Source organism: Hyla sarda, chromosome 3 (assembly GCF_029499605.1).
Source record: "Hyla sarda isolate aHylSar1 chromosome 3, aHylSar1.hap1, whole genome shotgun sequence".
NCBI lineage: Eukaryota > Metazoa > Chordata > Amphibia > Anura > Hylidae > Hyla > Hyla sarda.
Window position 1 is genome coordinate 417804088 of NC_079191.1, and position 24048 is coordinate 417828135.

General features: G+C 41.3%; 1 protein-coding gene across 7 annotated transcripts in view; it reads left to right on the plus strand.

Moving 5' to 3' along the window:
- Positions 1-24048, plus strand: part of KCNK2 (potassium two pore domain channel subfamily K member 2) — a 209851-nt gene that overhangs the window by 3603 nt on the left and 182200 nt on the right. For 2 of the 7 annotated variants that reach the window (XM_056568325.1, XM_056568321.1), the window contains exon 2: positions 15175-15485. In XM_056568325.1, coding sequence (XP_056424300.1) covers positions 15175-15485 — 311 coding nt within the window. Of the gene's footprint in view, positions 1-1611; positions 1755-9738; positions 9903-10911; positions 11157-14186; positions 14230-15174; positions 15486-24048 lie in introns of those variants that run through there. The other 5 variants (XM_056568323.1, XM_056568327.1, XM_056568326.1 and 2 more) reach the window with 5 other exon arrangements.

The following is a 24048-nucleotide window of genomic DNA, read 5'->3' on the forward strand; positions in this document are numbered from 1 at the left end:
ATAGTAGTTATATTCTTGTGTATATGAGGCAGTATTATAGTAGTTATATTCTTGTATATAGGAGCAGTATTATAGTAGATAGATTCTTTTATATAGGAGCAGTATTATAGTAGTTATATTCTTGTATAAAGGAGGCAGTATTATAGTAATTATATTCTTGTACATAGGGGCAGTATTATAGTAGTTATATTCTTATATATAGGAGGCAGTATTATAGTAGTTATATTCTTGTATATAGGGACAGTATTATAGTAGATATATTCTTGTATATAGGAGCAGTATTATTGTAGTTATATTCTTGTATATAGGAGCAGTATTATAGTAGTTATATTCTAGTACATGGGGGCAGTATTATAGTAGTTATATTCTTGTATATAGGAGGCAGTATTATAGTAGTCATATTCTTGTATATAGGAGCAGTATTATAGTAGTTATATTCTTGTATATAGGAGCAGTATTATATTAGTTATATTCTTGTATATAGGAGCAGTATTATAGTAGTTATATTCTTGTATATAGGAGCAGTATTATAGTAGTTATATTCTTGTATATAGGAGCAGTATTATAGTAGTTATATTCTTGTATATAGGAGGCAGTATTATAGTAGTTATATTCTTGTATATAGGAGCAGTATTATAGTAGTTATATTCTTGTATATAGGAGGCAGTATTATAGTAGTTATATTCTTGTACATAGGGGCAGTATTATAGTAGTTATATTCTTGTATATAGGAGGCAGTATTATAGTAGTTATATTCTTGTATATAGGAGCAGTATTATAGTAGATATATTCTTGTATATAGGAGCAGTATTATAGTAGTTATATTCTTGTATATAGGAGCAGTATTATAGTAGCTATATTCTAGTACATGGGGGCAGTATTATAGTAGTTATATTGTTGTACAAAGGGGCAGTATTATAGAAGTTATAATAGTGTATATAGGAGCAGTATTATTTGTGGCATGATGGGTGTTAAAGTTTTAGGCGTATTGAAGGGTATTTATAAATCCTGGATACTCTGGTAGCCCTGACTGAAACTGCTCTATAATAGACTTCATTCTTGGCGAGTCACCAGCATTGCCCGTACAGTCCTTTCATCATTCCTGGTTTTCCTGCTTAGCTGTCTCCGTTCTGATGGAGAACACACACAGGTGCGCTCCAGTGCGGTATATCGTATCTCAGCAGTCACGACCAATGGATGAAGCCAGGGCTCTGTGTGCCAAGATTCGTGTGCCCCTTCTTAACAAGGAGCTGAAGAAGAGTCATGGCTGGGTCACGGCATGGGTTAGCGGGAGACAGCTCCGAGTCATGGTGATGCTTATTAAGTTACGCAGTGAATTTCCCCTTCCTTAATAAAATTTCACAACATCAACAAGTCCTGAGTTGAAGGAAGTCATGTCGTGTGGGTAACAGGAAAGATCAGAGCAGGTGGCAGCGATGACTGGTAACCAGGGCATCTCAGTCAGTAAAGAGTAGTGTTGCTCACAAATATTCGAAATTCGAATTTTAATCGCCAATATCGCATATTCGCGAATTCGCGAATATTGCGAATATAGCACTATATATTCCCAATTATGAATATTTGCTTTTTTTTTTTTTCCTTTGTTCGCAGTAGACATCACAGTGATGTCTAGTGGTACGCCCCCCCGCACCTGAGAGCTTTGGCTCTCGCTCCCCGCACCTCCAGCTATTGACTTGCCGTCTGCTGTATGGACACTTGGAATAAAGCATCGTTTGGCAAATACTTCTCAGTCGGTGAGTGCAGCTTTTTTTCAAGTCTTCTGCTTTTCATGTTTTACACATCACAGTGATCACTGCGTCCCTCTCTGCTCTTCGCCTATTCGCGAATGTTGAGCCCTCCCTTCTTTAATGGTATAGGGAACAAATGGGCTAGTGCAGTGGTCTCCAACCTGCGAACCTCCAGATGTTGCAAAACTACAACTCCCAGCAGGCCCGGACAGCCAACGGCTGTCCGGGCCTGCTGGGAGTTGTAGTTTTGCAACATCTGGAGGTCCGCAGGTTGGAGACCACTGCACTAGCCCATTAGTTCCCTATACCATTAAAGAGTTGGTATAGGGAGTTGTAGTTTTGCAACATCTGGAGGTCCGCAGGTTGGAGACCACTGCACTAGCCCATTAGTTCCCTATACCATTAAAGAGTTGGTATAGGGAGTTGTAGTTTTGCAACATCTGGAGGTCCGCAGGTTGGAGACCACTACACTAGCCCATTAGTTCCCTATACCATTAAAGAAGGGAGAGCTCAATATTCATGAAAATGCACATATATTTTCTCATATGCGCACATATTTTCATATATGCGCAAAAAAAATTTATATAAAGAATATGCGAATTTCGCGAATATATGACGAATATTCGTGCATATATTTGCGAATTTCGCGAATTCGAATATGGCCTATGCCGCTCATCACTAGTAAAGAGCGGCCTGGGCCCTGACTGCCCACAGCTATGTATAAATCACTAAATATACATATATTGCCGTCCCCTGACTCATAATAAGAATATCTCCAAAAGCATTTCTGTTGTCTTATAACTGGAAGTCAGGATCTCCGTGGATAAACATCTCCGCAGCTGTCAGACTTCATAGTTCTGCTGTGACTAGAAGCATTTACATGTTACAGTAACAGATGGTGGCCCACAGAGAATTGTTATTGAAATGCAAGAGACTGGACTAGAGACGGGACTGAAGGGGTTTTCTAGGCAAAACCAGTTATCACCCACCCATAAATCCTAGAGGTATTACCATGGATGCGTTCTTTCCTGCAGAGTTTCAGTGGAGCAGCAGCATGTATGCTTAACCCCTTTAGGACACAGCCCATTTTGACCTTAAAGGGGTACTCTCATGGAAACCTTTTTTTTTTTTTTTTTCTTTTTTTTTAAATCAACTGGTGCCAGAAAGTTAAACAGATTTATAAATCACTTCTATTAAAAAATCGTAATCCTTCCAGTACTTTTTAGGTGCTGTATACTAAAGAGAAATCCAAAAAGAAATGCATTTCCTGTGATGTCCTGACCACAGTGCTCTCTGCTGACCTCTGCTGTCCATTTTAGGAACTGTCCAGAGCTGGAGAAAATCCCCATAGCAAACATATGCTGCTCTGGACAGTTCCTAACATGGACAGCAAAGGTCAGCAGAGAGCACTGTGGTCATGACATCAGAGGAAATGCATTTCTTTTTTGGATTTCTCTTTTGTATACAGACCCTAAAAAGTACTGGAAGGATTAAGATTTTTTAATAGAAGTGATTTACAAATCTGTTTAATTTTCTGGCACCAGTTGATTTAAAAAAAAAAAAAAAATTTCCACGGGAGTACCCCTTTAAGGACGCAGCCCATTTGGGCCTTAAGGACGCAGACAATTTAATTTTTACGTTTTCATTTTTTCCTCCTCCCCTTCAAAAAATCATAACTCTTTTATATTTTCATCCACAGACTAGTATGAGGGCTTGTTTTTTGCGCGACCAGTTGTCCGTTGTAATGCCATCACTCACTTTACCATAAAATGTATGGCGCAACCAAAAAAATTTGTGTGGTGAAATTAAAAAGAAAACCGCAATTTTGCTAATTTTGGAAGGTTTCGATTTCACGCCGTACAATTTACGGTAAAAATGACATGTGTTTTTTATTCTTTGAGTCAATATGATTAAAATGATACCCATGATAATACACTTTTCTATTACTGTTGCGCTTAAAAAAATCGCAAACTTTTAACCAAATTATTACGTTTAAAATCCCCCTATTTTGAAGACCTATAACTTTTTCATTTTTCCGTATGAGCGGCGTTATGAGGGCTCATTTTTTGCACCGTGATCTGTACTTTTTATTGATACCATATTTGCTTATATAGAACTTTTAATCTATTTTTTATGATTTTTTGGGGGAATAAAATGGTATAAAAAAGCATCTATTTTGGCCTTTATTTATTTTTTCCTTCACGCCGTTCACTGAACGGTATCATTAACATTTTATTTTAATAGTTCAGATATTTACGCACGTGGCAATACCAAATATGTATCTAAAAATTTTTTTAACACTTCACTTTTTGGGGGTGAAATAGGGAAAATGGGACAATTTCCATTTTTATTGGGGGAGGGGGTTTTTCCCATTTTTTTTTCTGATTTTTTTTTTACTTTTTTTACTTTAATTTTTACACTTTAATAGTCCCCATAGGGGACTATTTATAGCAATCATTTGATTGCTAATACTGTTCAGTGCTATGTATAGGACATAGCACTGATCAGCATTATCGGTCATCTTCTGCTCTGGCCTGCGGGAAGGCAGACCAGAGCAGAAGACACCGGGAAGGCGTCAGAGTCAGGTGAGGGGACCTCCGTCTATCATGCTGTATGATCGGATTGCCGCGGCTAGCGCTGCGGGCGATCCGATCATCCATTTTTTTATTTTTTATTTAACTGTTTATTATTTTATCAATACAATTTTCAATTCAGTAAAATAGAAAAAATAAAAATAAAGAAAGAAAAATCTTGCAGCAGCAAGAATAGAGCATAGAGTTCATTGTCATCCATTTTAATGACCGCGATGCTGCATATGCCGTGATCTGTATTGATCACGGAATCTGAGGGGTTAATGGCGGACATCCATGGGATCGCGGATGTCCGCCATTACAGGCGGGTCCCTGGGTGCTATCAGCAGCTGGGACCTGCCGCGCATTTCTGGGCATCGCTCCGATGCTCACTGTTATGCTTAGGACGTTAATGTACGTCCTGGTGCGTTAAGTACCACCTCACCAGGACGTACATTTACGTCCTGCGTCGTTAAGGGGTTAAGGACGCAGCCAATTTTATTTTTGCGTTTTTCTTTTTTTCCTCCTCGCCTTCTAAAATCCATAACTTTTGTAAATTTCCATTCACAGACCCATATGAGGGCTTGTTTTTTGCGTGACCAGTTGTGCTTTGTAATTACATCCCTCATTTTAACCTAAAATATATGGTAAAACAAAAAAATATTTTTTTGTGTAAGGAAATTTAAACAAAAATCATAATTTTGCTAATTTGGGGGGGGGATTTCATTTTTACGCTGTAGACTTTATGGTAAAAAATACATGTTTTCTTTATTGTCTGGGTCAATACGATTAAAATAATACCCATGGTTACATGCATTTCTATTGTACTGATTTTTAAAAAATCTCAAACTTTATTTTTTTTTTTTTTTTTTTTTTTTTACAAAATCAAAATTAGTACGTTTAAAATTTCCCTATTTTGACCACCTCTAACTTTCCTACTTTTTTCATGTTCAGGGATATGAGGGCTCATTTTTTTGCACCATGATCTGTAGTTTGTTTTAGTACCACTTTTGTGTATATGTGACTTTTTGATCAGTTTTTGTTATTTTTTTTTTGCAGTTTGATGTGACAAAAAAGCTGAAATTTTTAACTTTTTTTTTTTTACGTTTACGCCGTTTACCGTAGGGGATTATTAACATTATATTTTTATAGTTCGGACATTTAGGCATGCGACGATACCAAATATGTTTATTACTTATCATTTTCTACACTTTTTTTTGTATTAATATTGGGAAAAGGGGGGATTTAAAACTTTATTGGGGGAGGGGCTTTTCTCTTTTTTTTTACTTTTGTTTTAAAACTTTTCTTTTTACATTTATTTTAAACTTTTTAAGTCCCCATAAGGGACTGTTTATAGCAATCATTAGATTGCTAATACTGTTCAGTGCTATGCATTGAGCATAACACTGATCAGTATTATCAGCGATCTTCTGCTCTGTTCTGCTGGAAGGCAGATCAGCGCAGAAGACCCCGGAAGACGGACAGAGGTAGGTGAGGAGACCGCCATCTGTGATCTTGGTTGATCTGATCCCCGCAGTGCCGCGGGTGATCAGATCAACCATTTTATTCAGCCACTGTATTGATCATGGCATCTGAGGGGTTAATGGTAGACATCAGCACGATCTCTCATGTCCTCCATTACCGGCGTGTCCGTGGCTGTTGACAGCCGCCGGGACCCGCGGTGAATGAAGCGAGTACAGCTCCTGCGCTCGCATCACAGCTGCTCTGTTAATGTACGGCGCAGTGCGCGAAGTATCGCTATGCAACGTCGTACATTTACAGCACGTCTTAAGGGGTGAAAGGTACTCTGCTGCTAGATATCTTATATCCTATCCAAAAAATAGGGGATAAGATGTCTGATCGCGGGAGTCCCGCTGCTGGGGCCCCTCGCGATCTCCCGCAGCACTCAGCGTTCTAAACAAATGCTGGGTTCCTGCGGCAGTGGTCATGATGACACAGCCACGCCCCTCGTGACATCACGTCATGCTCCTCCATTCTTGTCTATGGGAGGGGATGTGTCCCACATGAATGGAGGGGGCGTGGTGTAATGTCACGAGGGGCATGGCCGCTACGTCACGATCATGGCCTCTGGCTCCGAGGGTTCTGAACAAAATGTTCAGAAGGCTGGAGCACCGTAGTACCCCTATAAAGCAGCACTCTAGGTTTTACTAGGTTTACTGTATCACTAGTCACACAGCGCCATCTGTATCATTCCAGCACAGCTGCATCCATGCGTTTAATTTCTCTGATTTAGTCATGTGATCACCAGTCTGATTCTCGCAAAATTACTGTACTTAATGTGTATAAGGAGAAGTCAGTCCTGGGTCGGCTTATTTCTGTGAACTACAGAATGACATCATAACATCATTAAATTGCAGGAGCTAGCTCACAGACCCCTCCCCTTTGACCTCTGTCTATATACTGCTCCTGCTATCTCTATGGGATCAGGATATATAGTAGTTATACACCTCCCCTCCAGCTCTATCTGTATACTGCTTCTGCTATCTCTATGGGATCAGGATATACAGTAGATATACACCTCCCCTCCAGCTCTATCTGTATACTGCTGCTGCTATCTCTATGGGATCAGGATATATAGTAGATATACACCTCCCCTTAAATTTTATCTGTATACTGCTGCTATATCTATGGAATCAGGATGTATAGTAGTTATAAACCTCTCTTTCTAGCTCTATCTGTATACTGTTGCTGCTGTATCTGTTGGACCAGGATATAGAGTAGTTATACATCTCCCTTACAGCTCTATCTGTATACTTCTGTTAAGAGCTCAGACTATATAGTACTTATACCCTCCCCTTCATCTCTGAAACTGTATTGCCCAGCATGACCTGTGTCTCCCCATGCTGGAACTGAAAATCATGTGGGCCTGAAACTTGGGACTTGTGCAATAAGCTTAAGATAGTTTTAGGCACTACATTGACCTCATTTAAAGTATTCATGTTGCGTCTGGTCATTATCAGAATAAGCTGTCGTGTATGTGTACAGGAGAAGCATCACTATTCCTGACCAATATGTAACCTGTATATGGCATTTTAACTAGTCTTCCCCTCTGTAGGCAATTTTCAATCTTTCCTGAACTAACTTAATACACTGAATAATGTCCCTATAGTACACCTAAGCAGCAGCATGGAGGACATTATAAAGCAGCACTGAGCAGAGTTAACTGTGAATACACTGCAATAAATCTGTTCATTTCTCTGTAGTCTCTCAGTCTGCCATGAGATCTTTTCAACCACCCCTCTTCTGCCATTTCCCCTTCTCTCCATCTTCCTCCCCTCTCTTAAGACTTTTATAGTCAGCATTTAATCTAATCCCTCAGTGAGCTGAGTCTTGTCTCTCAAGACGAGAGAATGATGAGTTTGGAGAGGGGAGCAGTGAAGGAGCCTGATAAGTATGGGGGAAAAGAGGCATTTTCCCCCATATACTAGACATACTAGACAATGCCCTTAAGAACACTGGGGGACATGTATCAAAGATTTTACCCCTGCTTTGTGTGTATTTTTTTGCGCAAAATTTTGCGCAAGCCCTTTTTTTGCGCAATTTTTTTGCGCACGTTTTGATAGAGCATGTCCTCCAGATGTGGCTGAATCAGGGTACCTTGGAGTGCCATATATAGTACACATGGATTTATTACCTGCGTACTTTTTTTTTACACCAAAAATTTTGCCGCAGGAGCTGTTTTTTTTGCGCAAGTATAAGCCATCTTGGACTTAACGTAGCAAGATGCTCTAAATCATTGATTCTATTTTCCAAAGAGTGGATTTAGGAGATTTCTATATTTACCCCCAATTTATGAAGCTCATTGCACTTGATTGATAAATTTAGCGCTTCTGCACATAATTTAGAATTCGGGAAAAGGGGTAAAATGCTTCTACCATACACAAATAATGATACATGTCCCCCACTATGAATATTTTGTGTGGCTCATAAGCAGTAAGAAAAAGATTTTTAGGGAAAAATCTGTACAAGCAGCCAAGGAGGTTAAACATCAAAACATTTTATGTTTTGCATAGTACTACTATCGATGATCTCCTGATCACCTGATCTCCTGTCTTGGACCTGTAAGACGATCAGACCCCCACATACATTTTGCGGGGTGCCATTCTCTCTCATTGACTTTTTTTTGCTGATATAGTGCAGCACATGGATGTGCACTCATAGACTCAGAAGGGGGCTTGAGCCCCTGCCCTTTAAACGTACCTGCCCTATAATGCCTCACTGATTGGGACCTCCGTGGGTTGATGTGGGTCCCATTCAGCTGACATGACTGCCGGAGATCCCTTACCTTAGAAACTGTGTTGTGTTAACGTGTGTAATATTGAGAAGTGCTGTTTTTTACTTCAGCCCCTGCCCCCCAAAATGTCTGTGCACGTCCCTGGTGCAGCACAGGCTATTATTAGATAATTATGTAGAAGTTGTATATTCCATGTGCTTACCTGTTTTAGCTGATGTGGCAGACATGGGATAGGCTCCATATTGGATCCAAATCCATCACGGAGATTACTTACTAATGCTGCCTAAATTTCCCATGTGATTTGACCTATTATAACAAGTGAGGTGCTATATGAAGATTTTAAGTCTTTAGGCTGTGTTTGAACGTTGAATTTTCACTGGATTTTTATACACGTTTTTACTACATATTGGCTGTTTCTGCTGCAAATTTTTATTGTGATTTGCACAAATGCGGTTAAATAACATCTGTTACCACGAATTTGGGAAAATCATGGCAAAACCAGAGAACATGCAGCAAGAAACACCTAGGGACTCATTTATCTAGAGCCTTTTTTGGCTTATTCCGGGTGAACAAAAAGTCGCACCACAAATTTTTTGGTGACTTTTCGCGGTACACATACAATTGCAAATAGCGTTACCTAAGCAACTGTAATTTTTTTTACTTTGCAGTGGTCGCGAATTTATGAAGTGCGAATGTCACATCACACGTAGGTTAAAAATAAAATAAAAAAGTCTCCTTTTAAAAAGTTGCAAGGCAACTCCAGGTCTGACCTGCCTTACAAAACTGTCTTTTGTGAGCACTTTTAAAGAGTTGAAAAAAAAAAGTCTCAAAAAAGTCTCAACTGCGACTTTTTTTGGTGTTTTGCTTATGTGCTCCAAATTTATCAACCCCCTATATTAGTATTAGTATATAAATATGTAGCACATAAACAAAACTAAAGCAAAAAAAATGACTTCAGAACTCGCTTACCAAAGACAACCATGAAAAATAAATATAAATATATGTTGTGGGGGAGATTTCTCAAAACCTGTGAAGAGGAAAAGTTGCCCAGTTGCCCATAGCAACCAATCAGATCGCTTCTTTCATTTTTTACAAGGCCTCTGCAAAATGAAAGTAGCAATCTGATTGGTTGCTATGGGCAACTGGGCAGCTTTTCCTCTGGACAGGATTTGAGAAATCTCCCCCTATATGTCCTGATCTATATATCCTAAACCCAAAGAGATAACAGCAGCAGTACACAGATAGAGCTGAAGAGGAGGTGTATATCTACAATATATACTGATCCCATAGAGAAAGCAGCAGCAGTACACAGATAGAGCTGAAGAGGAGGTGTATATCCACTATATATACTGATCCCATAGAGAAAGCAGCAGCAGTATGCAGAAAGAGCTGTAGGAGAGTTGTATAACTACTATATATCCTGATCCCATAAAGATAGCAACGGCTGTATACAGATAGGGCTAGAGGGGAGCTGTATAACTACTACATATCCTGATCCCATAGAGATACCAGCAATATACAGATTGAGCTGAAGGGGAGGTGTATAACTACTATATATGCTAATCCCATAGAGATAGCAGCAGCAGTACACAGACAGAGTTGGAGGGGAGGTATATAACTAATATATATCATGAATGCCTGCTCTCTACCTTAGTTGCTGGGATTGCTGAATACTTTCTCTCGCTGTTTCCATGGCTTCCATTAATATAACTGGGGAGGGAACACAAATGTTTGTTGCAAATAGAAATTAAGCTGTCTAATTCTCCAGATCGGTAATGGTCCCAGTGGTCAGATTCACCCCCAGTAGTTATGGGTTTATGACCCTTACTGGATCCTAAAACATTATGGTGAAGCATCTGTTACCAGGACCAATTGTTCACATTAAGTTCCTGCCCTAATAACACCAGCCTCCTATGTGAATCCCAAAGTCCCTATCAGAGGAGCTTGTGCTGTGTACAGTGCAGTGTGTCTCATATACAAAGGCGATCCAGCTCTGAATGTGTATGTTCAAGCTCTATCTCCTCTCTAGCCTGGCCTGTGGCCCCGGGTTAGGCCCTTGTAGCAATACACACAAATTATATTCAGACCTATGAGTTTTAAAGGGGTACTCCAGTGGAAAAATCAATCAAATCAACAAGTGCCAGAAAGTTATACAGATTTGTAAATGACTTCTATTTAAAAATATTAACCCTTCCAGTACTTATCAGCTGCTGAATGCTCCAGAGGAAGTTGTGTAGTTCTTTTCTGTCTGACCACAGTACTCTCTGCTGACACCTCCATGTCCATGTCAGGAACTGTCCAGAGCAGGAGAGGTTTGCTTTGGGGATTTGCTCATGATCTGGACAGTGGTCAGGGCTGCTTCACCCATCTCCTATTGACCAATCAATTGTGAAGTTTACTACTAGAAAATGCTGTCCTGCTGATCCGTGTTCCTGACCTGACTGTCAGTACCTTGCTGACTCTCCTGTGTATGACCGGGACTGTTGACCATGTCTGTGCATTTATCAAGGCTGCACTACCTGACTGCATCTCAGCTCCCCTATAGCAAAAGTCAAGCTTCCGCATCCAGGAGCGGGATAAAAGGTGAAAACTAAGGGAATAATTAGAATCTACTCCTAATTTTGTCCCAAAGTCAAACCAGTAGATGGAGCAGCTGGTCCACACCCATTGGGGCGTTACACAGAACAAATCTAAAAAACATTCTAATATATTCTATTAGAGAAAACTGTCTTTCTTCTATAACCAGTTTTATTTTTTTTTTTCTAAACTCCCCATAAACTAAAAAAAAAAAATTCTCATCTTAGCTGAGAGTCAAAACTGACTAGCAGATTACTGAGAAATCAGCTTACATGCTGCCCATACAAGTCAGAGGGGAGGAGGAAGAGGGAGAAAAGACAGGGTGGGGTGGGGTAGCTAGAGAGACAGAAGAAAACAGAGTGACTGCAGAAAGACTACAGGAATGTACAGAGAGTATTAGATCCTACCCCGGGGCTGATTTCACAGCTTCCACTGCTACTTACTTCTCTATAATGTCCTCCTTGCTGCTGCTTTTAAGGTTGTGCTAAAGATATATAGGGGATCAGGATCTCCTCTTCCGTTTGTACAGTGAATAGAAACAGTGATTTATATTGTATTGTATTTCATTCCTGTGGTGTACTCACAGCTTACTCTGCTCAGTACTGCTCTACAATGTCTTCCAAGCTGCTCCTATGGTGTGCTATAGAGACATAGGAGAGCGGGATTCCCTCTTCGGTGTGTGCAGTGTATAGGAGACCTTATAGAGGTCACTTAGCTGATCTGCAAGGGTACTCCATTAAACCCCATTAAACCAGCGTCATTAAACTCCTGAGCCTTTTTGGATCTCCACTACATTTCTTAAGACTTTGCTCATATTATGCTTTTCAGTGTCCTGATCATAAAGTTTGTTCAGTGAGGGGACGCAGTAATATCCAATAATTTATTATTTCTGTATTGACAGCAGATTCTCTTTAGCACTTTCTTCTTTCATCTTGAATCCTTGCCAAAATTCTAGATTAGGCAGCAGGAAAAGAAAGAGTTAAATGGTATAACAAGGGTTCCCTGCTGAGGAGCTGCTCACGACCTGGGGGGAATTATGGCAAGATTAATTCTTAACACTATGATGTCTGGTATTCTGATCTTTGCTGGAATAGAAAAAAGTGTTGCTGCATATAAGATGAATATAGCAAATATCTTCTGTTCCCCCATAGTCATGTGAGGCTACAGATCCATCCATTTTGTAAATCTTTGATCATATATTAGGGAAGTCAGTGTTTCCCAACCAGGGTGCCTCCAGATGTTGCAAAACGACAACTCCCAGCATGCCTGGACAGCCTTTGGCTGTCCAGGCATTCTGGGAGTTGTCGTTTTGCAACACCTGGGGGCACCCTGGTTGGGAAACACTGGTACAAGTCAATGTAGAGGAGAGGGGGAAGAAGGAGAGAAGGGGGGACGGGTAGCTAAAGAAAGACAAAAGTAAGCAAAGTAACTGCAGGAGTTTACAGAAAATATTAAATCCTACGCCAGTGCTGATTTTACAGCTTACACTTCTCATAGCTTCTCTATAATGTCCTCCTTGCTGCTGCTTTTGATGTTGTGTTTAAATGGGAACTCTGGATAAGGATAAGGAATAGGATGTCTGAGATACAAGGTAATACCAGCAGTAATTATTTTGATGGATGGACCCCCTAGAGACAAGGATTTAGCCAGCGTCAGCACAAGTGCTCTCATCTGTGTGCATCGTATTGTAAATCCATATAATGATTTCAGGGGGAACGCAGTCTGTTGATGAATGTTAATAAAGGTCGGGTGCTGCCTTGTAGACTGATATTACATACACAACAAAAGTTCATGCAGTAACTACACAAATGTGATAGTAGTTAATGTCGACCCCCTCCCATGATGTCAATATGCCCTTCTAGGGCAGTGTTTCCCAACCAGAGTGCCTCCAGCTTCTGCAAAACTACAACTCCTAGCATGCCCGGACTTTATTCCTTCCATATGAGTCTATGGGAGAAAAAAAAATGCCAAGATTCCATGAAAAAACAAAAAACACCATAGTCTTACCATAGCATGCTGTAATTTTTAAAAACTGCCAAGGAGGTGTGAAAAATGTGGCAATGGGTCTGGCGTTTCATATATCCCTATTGAATCCCAGCTGACATCTGGCTGTGGAATTTTCTGTGGAAAAAAAAAATGTTACGTTGCGAAGTAGACTCACCCCTTCCTGAGCAGTGGATGTCAGAATGAGTGAGCAGCAGAACAGAGGGATCTGTAAGCCAAATACAGAAGCTGGACACATAAAATTGGCATGTAAAGCATCTGCGTGACCTAGTGAGTAACATTAAGGGTGCGTTTCCACCTGGCATATAAGCGTATTTCACACTGCGCAAAATTTGCGGCAGCAGCGGGAAATACACTGCGTATTCCTCGCTCACTATACACACAGGGCTTTCCGGCAGCAGCCCTATGTGTGCAGTGAGTTTTGGAAGCTGAGCTGCGCGTCACAGTCACGCCGGCACACGGCCCCGCCTCCAAAACTCACTACACGCATAGGGCTGCCGCCGGAAAGCCCTGTGTGTATAGTGAGCGAGGAATACGCAAATTTTGCCCAGCGCGAAATACGCTGCGTATACGCCAGGTGGGAACGCACCCTTATAAGTATAATTTTTTTTCTGCGATATGACAGGTACACTCTAAATAATGCCACTAAAGATCACAGCTTCTCCTGCAGAAAACAAGCATTCATATGGTTAAGTCAAAAATAAAAAAAAGCTATGGTTCTTGAAGGAAGGCAAAACGGTCTGCGAAGGAATAAACCATAGTGAAATGCACCAAATGTATTAAAAGGCTTTGGCACAATACACAATTGTCCAGAGAAAAAGTCGCTGAGTTGCCCATAGCAACCAATCAGATCGCTTCTTTCATTTTGCAAAGGCCTTTTTAAAAATGAATCTGACGCGATCTGATTGGTTGCTATGGGCAACTCAGCAACTTTTCCTCTGGACAGGTTTTGATAAATCTCCCCCATAAGTAACAGGGCTTCCATCTAATAGAGGGCAGTCATAATATTGGGGCCTAGCTATGGTGTGGTACCTCTGCACACCCAATATGCCCCCTGCAGACCACTCCTGGATGGGTTTGTGGTCCGGTCTTACATCCAGTTCACCGCTCTTCTCCACCATTGCACCATGACATCCTTTTTGTCACATTTTAGTGACCGGTGACACCTTCTGCAAAACAACTCTGTATATTAGAGCCGTCTTTCCCTGTTTCCTTAGAATTCCTTAAAACTCCTACACCAGGCATCTGCTATACCCGTCTACGCCATCGCCAGTGCTTTTTTGTGTGCCAAACCCTTCCTTATTTACTTTTCTTGTGTGCCAAGCCATTCCTTCCTCGACTCTAATGCCAGAATGCTACTTGTACAGCTTCCTATGCTGGGAGTTTTAGTCTTGCAACAGCTGGAGGCACCCTGGTTGGGAAACACTGCTCCAGTTCTGTTTTCTAGCCTAGTATTATTCCTAGTCAGTCCAGTTGTTCCTTAGTTCTTTCTTGTATTGATTTTGTTGCACTTGCTCCTGCTCAGCCTGTTTTTTTTTTTTTTTTTTTTGTCTCTTGGTCCTAGTGTCCACCTATTGTGTTAGGCTAGGTTCAGACTACGGAATTTCCGACAGAAATTCAGTCGTAAAATTTCCGTCAGAAATTCCGCTTGCTAAAATGTCTAGTGTAGTGAATGGTTTTCCGTTCACAAATTCACACTTCGGAATTTGTGAAGCGGAAAATCCGCCCCCCCTGCCAGATAACCCCTATAAATAATAAAATGTAATCTGCTTTTAGCCACCTCTAGGGGGAGCTAACTGCAGATGGATTTGTACAAATAGTATTGATTGTGTAAGGGGAAGCAGGGAAAGCAGTTCTATGCTGGGCATCCTCTCGTCAAGGGCTATGGGAGGTAGACCCCTGACCATATAGAATTTTGATAGGCTTCTACTATATTCGATAGACGGACACTTTGTAGACTTTAATAAATCATTATTAAAAGCAAGCTATATATTTATTTGTCTTTATGTGTTTTTCTTAGTGGCAGCTCCTGATTTACTGGACCCAAAAGCAGCTGCTCAGAACAGCAAACCAAGGCTTTCCTTTTCAGCCAAACCACCCGTATTGTCTACCCGGGAGGAGAGGGACATCACACTGAGTGTGATGAAATGGAAAACCGTATCCACAGTTTTTCTCGTGGTTGTCCTGTACCTGATTGTTGGAGCCACGGTATTCAAAGCCTTGGAGCAACCCTACGAGACCTCACAGAGGACCACCATCGTGATACAGAAGAATAACTTTGTATCAGAACATTCTTGTGTAAATGCAACCGAGCTGGATGAACTCATTCAGGTAAGTTTTTTAACAAGATTTTTTCTCATTGAAAAAAGATGACAAAAAGTACCTGTCACAAAACTTTTAAAGGAGTAGTCTGGTGAAATATAACTTATCCCCTAAGGATAGGGGATAAGTTATAGATCGAGGGGGGTCCGAACGCTGGGAACCCTCGCGATCTCCTGCAGGGGACCTCGGCAATTTGCCGGAAGTGGCCGTCTGACCCCGCAGGAAGCCGCAGCCGACACCCCCCCCCCCCACCATGTATCTCTATGGGGTACATGGAGGGGGCGTGTTGGCCAGTGCTCTGTGCTGGGGTTGCCATGCCCCTTTCCAGTATTCTGCCGCGGCCCCATTCAGGCCCCCCACCCCGCCCGGATCCCACCGCAATCTATAACATATCCCCTATCCAAAGGATAGGGGATAAGTTATGTTTCACCAGACTACTCCTTTAATATATTGTTCCTTATGTAATTATAAGACACTTTGCTATTTACTTGCTGTTAAAATTCTCAACCTTTATATGTTTTTAATGGGATTGAAAAAACATCCACTAGGTGGCTCTGTTTTGTTCCCTGCCACAAGTCAAACAGTTAGTTAGGTCTCTTCCCAGCCTGGCAGGAGACCAAACTCAGTGAGTGAGTGCGGGGCACAGCTCTCGCAGGCTTCAGTGATGTCACGCCTGCTAGGGAACGCCCACTTTCTCCTGCCGGTAGCTCACACAATGTGAGCAAGGGGAAAGGTATGATACACAGCTTTTTAAAGCTCGGAAAAAAATGTTAAGGGCAGGAGGGGGTGTTAGGACTAGTTGGGGAATATAATCTGAGTTAGATTAGAAAATATGGTTTAATGACAGGTTCTCTTTAATAGTGTTTGTAAATGATGTCCTGGAGGTTTAGATTTTTATGTGTAAATTTATGCAAATGATTCTTACAGGTGAATATAATTTGCTCGTAATACTGTAAAACAGACAATTATAAAAGATGCAGCGATGTAAATTTGTCCCATAAAAAGAGAGAAATTTCGAGTAAGGGTTGTGATATGGTTCCAAAAAAAAAACAAAAAACTTTTCAAATATCCTATTAGACTTTATTCACATGTGTATTATCAAGATGTTACATACGTACCTTGCCCAGCTCCTATCCAGCATCTTTCCTCTTAGTACTCCTGGCAGCTTTCCTTGTCATCTTGACAATGGCCCCGCATGTCATGGGACCGCACCTCCTGTTCTGACCTCCAGTGATCTGAGTTTGCTCCTCCCTGGTGACTTTGTACTTCATCATTCTCTAGGTTTGATGCTTGCCACTCTCCAATTTTGTACCATGCTGCCCTCTTGATTCTGACCCTCTGGCAGGCTCCTGATTACTCTTTGTCTTCTGATTTGGTACCGTTTTTTGCCTGTGTTTTTGACCTAGACTATTTGTCGCTTCTTGATACCCCTGTACATAGTCCAGCATAGGGACCAACCATTGGAGAGCCACCATTTAGGTTGTCCAAGTAGGTAGGGACAATGTTTGGGGCTAAATCCAGGTCTGCACTGATCATAAACCTCGTATTCACAAAAGCAGACATATTAGGAGAGCTGACAGGTTCACTTTAGAGCCCAGTCAGGGAAACTACAGCATTTCCAGGCTGAGCAATATATCGTAACACAAAGCTTCTGTTGGTTTTGCCTGACAAAATGCAATTTAAGGCTAACTTATGAAGTGCGTCTGTGGAGCCTTGAGGTCAGGCAACGATCCTACAGGTGAAAAGGTCAATTCATAATAAAGGGAACTCATCACTAAGTTTTACCCTATATACAGAGCAGCAACTTGTATTAGAGGGTAGTATTCCTACCATGCTTTGATGTCTGCTGGCCCATCTGTGAATGTGGAGAGAACCACCTTTTTCCACTAACCACTACTTAAAGGGCTACTCCCGTGGAAAACTTTTTTTTCTTTTAAATCAACTGGTGCCAGAAAGTTAAACAGATTTGTAAATCACTTCTATTAAAAAAATCTTAATCCTTCCAGTACTTTTTAGGGGCTGTATACTAAAGAGAATTCCAAAAAAGAAATGCATTTCCTCTGATGTCCTGACCACAGTGCTCTCTGCTGACCTCTGCTGTCCATTTTAGGAACTGTCCAGAGCAGCATATGTTTGCTATGGGGATTTTCTCCTTCCTGCTTTCTAAAATGGTTACTTGGTAATGCTTACTTGGTTTTCTCTGAGACATCACTGACCTGAGGACATCCAGAAGGGAGACTCCAGATGTTAGTCTGTCCCTTTGGACAGTGCCAGCCCAGAGGATACCTAGACATAGTCCCTTACTTTGCTTGAGGTCCCGTCAGCTTTGCTTTTGTCCATAAAGCATCCACTTGTGTTGGTACTACCCCTGTAGTGGGAAACTCATAAACATGTGCTTTAGGTTCTCCTCCTATCCCTGGGAACTGGGGAGGTGACAGGACAGCCCTAAGCCTTATAATTGGCTACCAGCTTTACACAGTGAAGATAAGGATTTTGGTTACAGGCAGTTAAAGGGGTACTCTGGTGGAAAACTTTTTTTTTTATCAACTGGTGCCAGAAAGTTAAACAGATTTGTAAATCACTTCTATTAAAAAAATCTTAATCCTTCCAGTACTTTTTAGGGGCTGTATACTACAGAGGAAATGTTTTTCTTTTTGGATTTCTCTTCTGTCACAACCACAGTGCTCTCTGCTGACCTCTGCTGTCCATTTTGGAACTGTCCAAAGCAGCACATGTTTGCTATGGGGATTTTCTCCTGCTCTGGACAGTTCCTAAAATGGACAGCAGAGGTCAGCAGAGAGCACTGTGTTCGTGACAGAAGAGAAATCCAAAAAGGAAAGCATTTCCTCTGTAGTATACAGCCCCTAAAAAGTACTGGAAGGATTAAGATTTTTTTTAATAGAAGTAATTTACAAATGTTTCACTTTCTGGCACCAGTTGATTTAAAAAAATAAAAAAGTTTTTCACGGGAGTACCCCTTTAACTCCTTACACTTGTATTGGCTTAGTGCATGCAGAAGACATATACATTTATAGAAAAATACACTTGCATAGCAGAATTAGACATGAGGCTGAGCTGGGGACATTTGTGGCAAAAGCCCCCCCCCCCAACAGTGTACATGATAGATAAAGGTGACCCTGCTCTGGGACACAACAATGTGGCTTCGGGCTAGCGTGAGTGTCTGGGCTGTCAGTCAGGAATTGGTGGGATTAGGGCCTGAAAAGGCGCAATTACTGCCCAGGGACGGTGACTAGTTCGCAAGCCGCACACTCAGTTGATGTCGGGTTGTGTCTTGGCTGTCAATCACACCTAGTCACACCTCAGTAGGCATTACCCCCATTGAAGTCAATGTCATGCAGATTTTCTGCTGCGGAAATTCCACTTAAACTCGCAGTGGGAAACTCGCGTCAAAATTTGCTGGTGTGAACGTACCCTAAAGGGAATTTAATTGTAAAGTCTAGAAAATAAGTATTAGATATGCCCTTTATTAGTGCCCTATGTCTGGATGTACAAGCAAAAAGTACTTATCATATCTAATAGAACATTTTTTTAATTTTTTTTATAATAATGGGTGACTGCTGGCGGGGGCTCTTACTTTTTATGCCTTTTTAAATGTTTATATGGGGGTTTGTTTGTTGTCTGATTAGACATATTGTAAGTGTATTGTGTATTTTGTAATAAAATATTTTTTTGTACATTTATTCGGGTGTGCGCTTTATGGTTTACTGTTTTGTTATTTGTGCTTTGATTACTAGTTGGTTCATGCGGCAGCACCCCCCGCTTATTATTTGGATACATATATAGCTGGGCCTGCTAGTGTTTTAAAGTGTACAAGCAAAAAGGACTTAGTTATCATAGTTATCATATCTTATAGAACATTTTTTTTTATAATAATGGGTGACTTTTTTTTATAGCCTTCTATATATATTAGCTTATCAAAATACTCTGCTACGGTACATACCGTATCCTTCAGTTTTTCCATTTTCTGTGAAGCAACATGAATGTACAATAGATGAAGGATAATGGATTGTGTTGACTGCTATTGACAGCCCTGCCGGTAGAGAGGAGACGTCTCCATAATACTCCTGTGTATGTGTGACAGCCTTAAGATGGCCTTATCATGAGCGCTCAAAATGTAGAAAATTCTAATAATTCTGAAAAAAGTAGATATTTCAGCTGATCCTGTGATGTTCTACTTCAGAATTATCTGTTATTTGTTTTATGGGTTTTTGGTTAGTTAGTTTTTAAATAAAAAGCAGATGTATATTAAACTAAAGGCAACCGAATTGAGTCCTTAACGCCAGGGTTTTTCCAGTTTTTGCATTTTCATTTTTTCCTCATCACCTTCTAAAAATCATAACGCTTTCAATTTTGCACCTAAAATTCCATATTATGGCTTATTTTTTGCGCCACCAATTCTACTTTACAGTGACATTAAAATCCAAGGTGAAACTAAAAAAAAAAATTCATTGTGCAACAAAATTGAAGAAAAAATGGCATTTTGTAATTTTGGGGGCTTCCGTTCCTACGCAGTTCATTTTTCGGTAAAAATGACACCATATCTTTATTCTGTAGGTCCATACGGTTAAAATGATCCCCTACTTATATAGGTTTGATTTTGTCGTACTTCTGAAAAAAATCATAACTACATGCAGCAAAATGTAAATGTTTAAAATTGTCTTCTGACCCCTATAACTTTTTATTATTTTTCTGTGTATGGGCCATTATGAGGGCTAATTTTTGCGCCGTGACCTGAAGTTTTTATCAGTACCATTTATGTTTTCATTGGACTTTTTGATCACTTTTTGTGCTATAAAAAGTGACCAAAAATACGCTATTTTGGACTTTGGAATTTTTTTGCGCGTACGCCATTGACCGTGCAGTTTAATTAATGATATATTTTTATAGCTCGGACATTTCTGCACGGGCGATATGTTTATTTTTATTTAAACAGGTTTTTTTGGAAAATGGGAAAAGGGGGGTGATTCTTATTTTTATTAGGGAAGGGGTTAATTAGTAACTTTTTTTCAACTTTTTTTTTTTGCTATGTTATAGCCCACTCTTGTGGCTATAATATGCATTACATTGATTCCTAACACTGATCATCAGCATAGAACTACATGCGGATGATCAGTGTTATCGGGGCTTGACTTCTCCTGCCTAGATCTCAGGCATGGAAAAGTAAATCGCCGATCGGACGCACTGGAGGTAGGTATCGGACATGTCCTAGCTGATCGTGTCCTAGCTCTAGCTGATCGGGACATTGCGGTGAAATATCACAGCGATGGTCCCGATCAGCCCGACTGAGCTACCGGGATGCAATTTTTTCAACTTTGATTGCCGCATTTAAAGGGTTAATAGCATGTGGCACAATGATCGCATTAGCCACCGGCGTGACCCCATGTTATAGATCGGGACTGGGCACAGGGCGTACAGGTAGGCCCTGCATCCTTAAGAGGTTAAAAAGGTATTTTTTTTTTATTTGTTTCAAATCAACTGGTGCCAGAAAGTTAAACAGATTTGTAAATTACTTCTGTTAAAAAACCTTAACCCTTTTAGTACTTATCAGCTTCTGAATGCTCTAGAGGAAGTTGTTTAGTTCTTTCCAGTATAACCACAGTGCTCTCTGCTGACACCTCTGTCTGTGTCAGGAACTGTCCAGACCAGGAGAGGTTATCTATGGGGATTTGCTCCTGCTCTGGACAGTTACTGACATGGACAGAGGAGGCAGCAGAGAGCGGTTTGGTTAACTTCCTTTGGAGCATACAGCAGCTGATAAGTACTGGAAGGATTAAAATGTTTAAATAGGTCGGGATAGGGGTTGGGATATGACAACAATATATGAGGACGGGATGTGAAGTCAAAAGCTTCCTCCTTTGTTTATTTTCCTCCCCAACAAGGATTAGGAAAAACCGGGCAACGCCGGGTACTCAGCTAGTGTTTGTCACGATGCCGGCTGGCAGGTAGTGGATCCTCTGTGCCAGAGAGGGATGGCGAGGACCGCGCTAGTGGACCGGTTCTAAGCCACTACAGGTTTTCACCAGAGCCCGCCGCAAAGCGGGATGGTCTTGCTGCGGCGGTAGTGACCAGGTCGTATCCACTAGCAACGGCTCACCTCTCTGGCTGCTGAAGATACTGAAGAAAGGCGAGGTACAAGGGAGTAGGCAGTAGCAAGGTCGGACGTAGCAGAAGGTCGGGGGCAGGCGGCAAGGTTCGTAGTCAGGGGAGATAGCAAAAGTACTGGTACACAGGCTATTAAACACACAGGAACGCTTTCACTGGCACTAAGGCAACAAGATCCGGCAAGGAAGTGCAAGGGAGGAGACTAGATATAGCCAGGGAACAGGTGGGAACCAATTAAGCTAATTGGGCCAGGCACCAATCATTGGTGCACTGGCCCTTTAAGTCTCAGGGAGCTGGCGCGCGCGCGCCCTAGAGAGCGGAGCCGCGCGCGCCAGCACATGACAGCAGGGGACGGGAACGGGTAAGTGACCTGGGATGCGATTCGCGAGCGGGCGCGTCCCGCTGTGCGAATCGCATCCCCAACGGCCATGACAGAGCAGCGCTCCCGGTCAGCGGGACTGACCGGGGAGCTGCAGGGAAAGAGACGCCGTGAGCGCTCCGGGGAGGAGCGGGGACCCGGAGCGCTAGGCGTAACAGTGTTTAAATAAAAGTAATTTACAAATCACTATAACTTTCTGGCACTAGTTGATTTGAAAACTATTCTTATTCTGAAATACCCATAGAAAGGGGTTGTTAACTACGGACAATCATATTTTGTTTAACCCCTTAAGGACTCAGCGTTTTTCCGTTTTTGCATTTTCATTTTTTCCTCATCACCTTAACGCTTTAAATTTTGCACATAAAATTCCATATGATGGCTCATTTTTTGCGCCACCAATTCTACTTTGCAGTGACATTAGTCATTTTACCCAAAAATCCATGGCGAAATGGAAAAAAAATTCATTGTGCGACAAAATTGAAGAAAAAAATAGCATTTTGTAACTTTTGGGGGCTTCCGTTTCTACGCAGTGCATTTTTCACTAAAAATATCACCTTATCTTTATTCTGTAGGTCCATACGGTTAAAATGATCCCCTACTTATATAGGTTGGATATTGTCGTACTTCTGGAAAAAATCATAACTGCATGCAGGAAAATTTATATGTAAAAAATTCTCATATTCTGACCCCTATAACTTTTTAATTTTTCCGCGTACGGGCCGGTATGAGGACTAATTGTTTGTGCCGTATTCTGAAGTTTTTTTTATCGGTATCATATTTGTATTAATCTGACTTTTTGATCGCTTTTTATTCATTTTTTCATGATATAAAAAGTGACCAAAAATACGTTATTTTGGACTTTTTTGAAATTTTTGGGCGCGTACGCCATTGAGCGTGCGATTTAATTAACAATATATTTTTTTTTAGTTCAGACATTTCCGCACGCACATATGTTTATTTTTATTTACACAGTTTTTTTTTTTTTTATGGGAAAAGGGGGGTGATTCAAACTTTTATTAGGGGAGGGGTTAAATGACCTTTAACTTTTTTTTTCACATTTTTTTTGCAGTGCTATAGATCCCATAGGGAGCTATAGCACTGCACACACTGATCTCTTATGCTGATCCCTGCAAAGCCATAGCTTTGCATGGATCAGCGAGATAGGGGCTCAATTGCTCAAGCCTCTAGCTCAGGCTTGGAGCAATCAAACCCCGATCGGACGCCGCGGAGACAGGTAAGGAGACCTCCGCTTGCATCCTAGCTGATCGGAACATCGTGATTTTATCATGATGTCCTGATCAGCCCGACAGAGCTGCCGGGAAGCGTTTACTTTCACTTTCAGACGCGGTGGTCAACTTTGATCGCCGCGTCTGAAGGGTTAATAGCGCACGGCACAACGATCGGTGCCGCGCGCTGTTAGCCTAGGGTCCCGCCTATGAATAGCAGCTGGGACCGACCCTGTGTGATGCGGGATCATGGCGTGACCCCGTTTTCAACACTGGGACCCTGCTCAGGGCGTACATAAGAGGTTAAAGATGACCATAGACTATCCAGCTGCTGGGACCTCCAGCGATCAGCCATAATTTTCAGTAGTAAGTGTTCAATCTCCCTACAGCGCCACCAGAGGGCAAAGGAAGCATTACATGCGGTCCATTGAAATCCAAGATTCTCTTTGCAGCCGCTGCTCTTCTCAAGGTCCAGTTTATATATCTCCAGAATGGGGAAACACCTTCTGTTAACTGATGCTTGATAAAGATCCGGATTGTGGATCGAAACGTTGCATCTCACTGATGGGTGAATAAAACTATTTTCTTTGGATTACAATCCCTGGAGTGCCGCTTCTTCCGTATTTTCTTCAATATCTGGGATCTTGAGTTGGACCCCTGGAGCTTGTGCACCCACTCTGGACTATAAGTCCTCCACTGTGCCTTACCTTACTTTCTTTTGCTTTTTCTGTTAACTCCCAATAGTGTATTTGGAAATAGGTTTTCTAAGCTAGGCCCCCCTGGTGAATGCAGTAGATGCTAGCGCACCTATAGGATAGAGCTCCACCGTTATGTTTTAACCCCT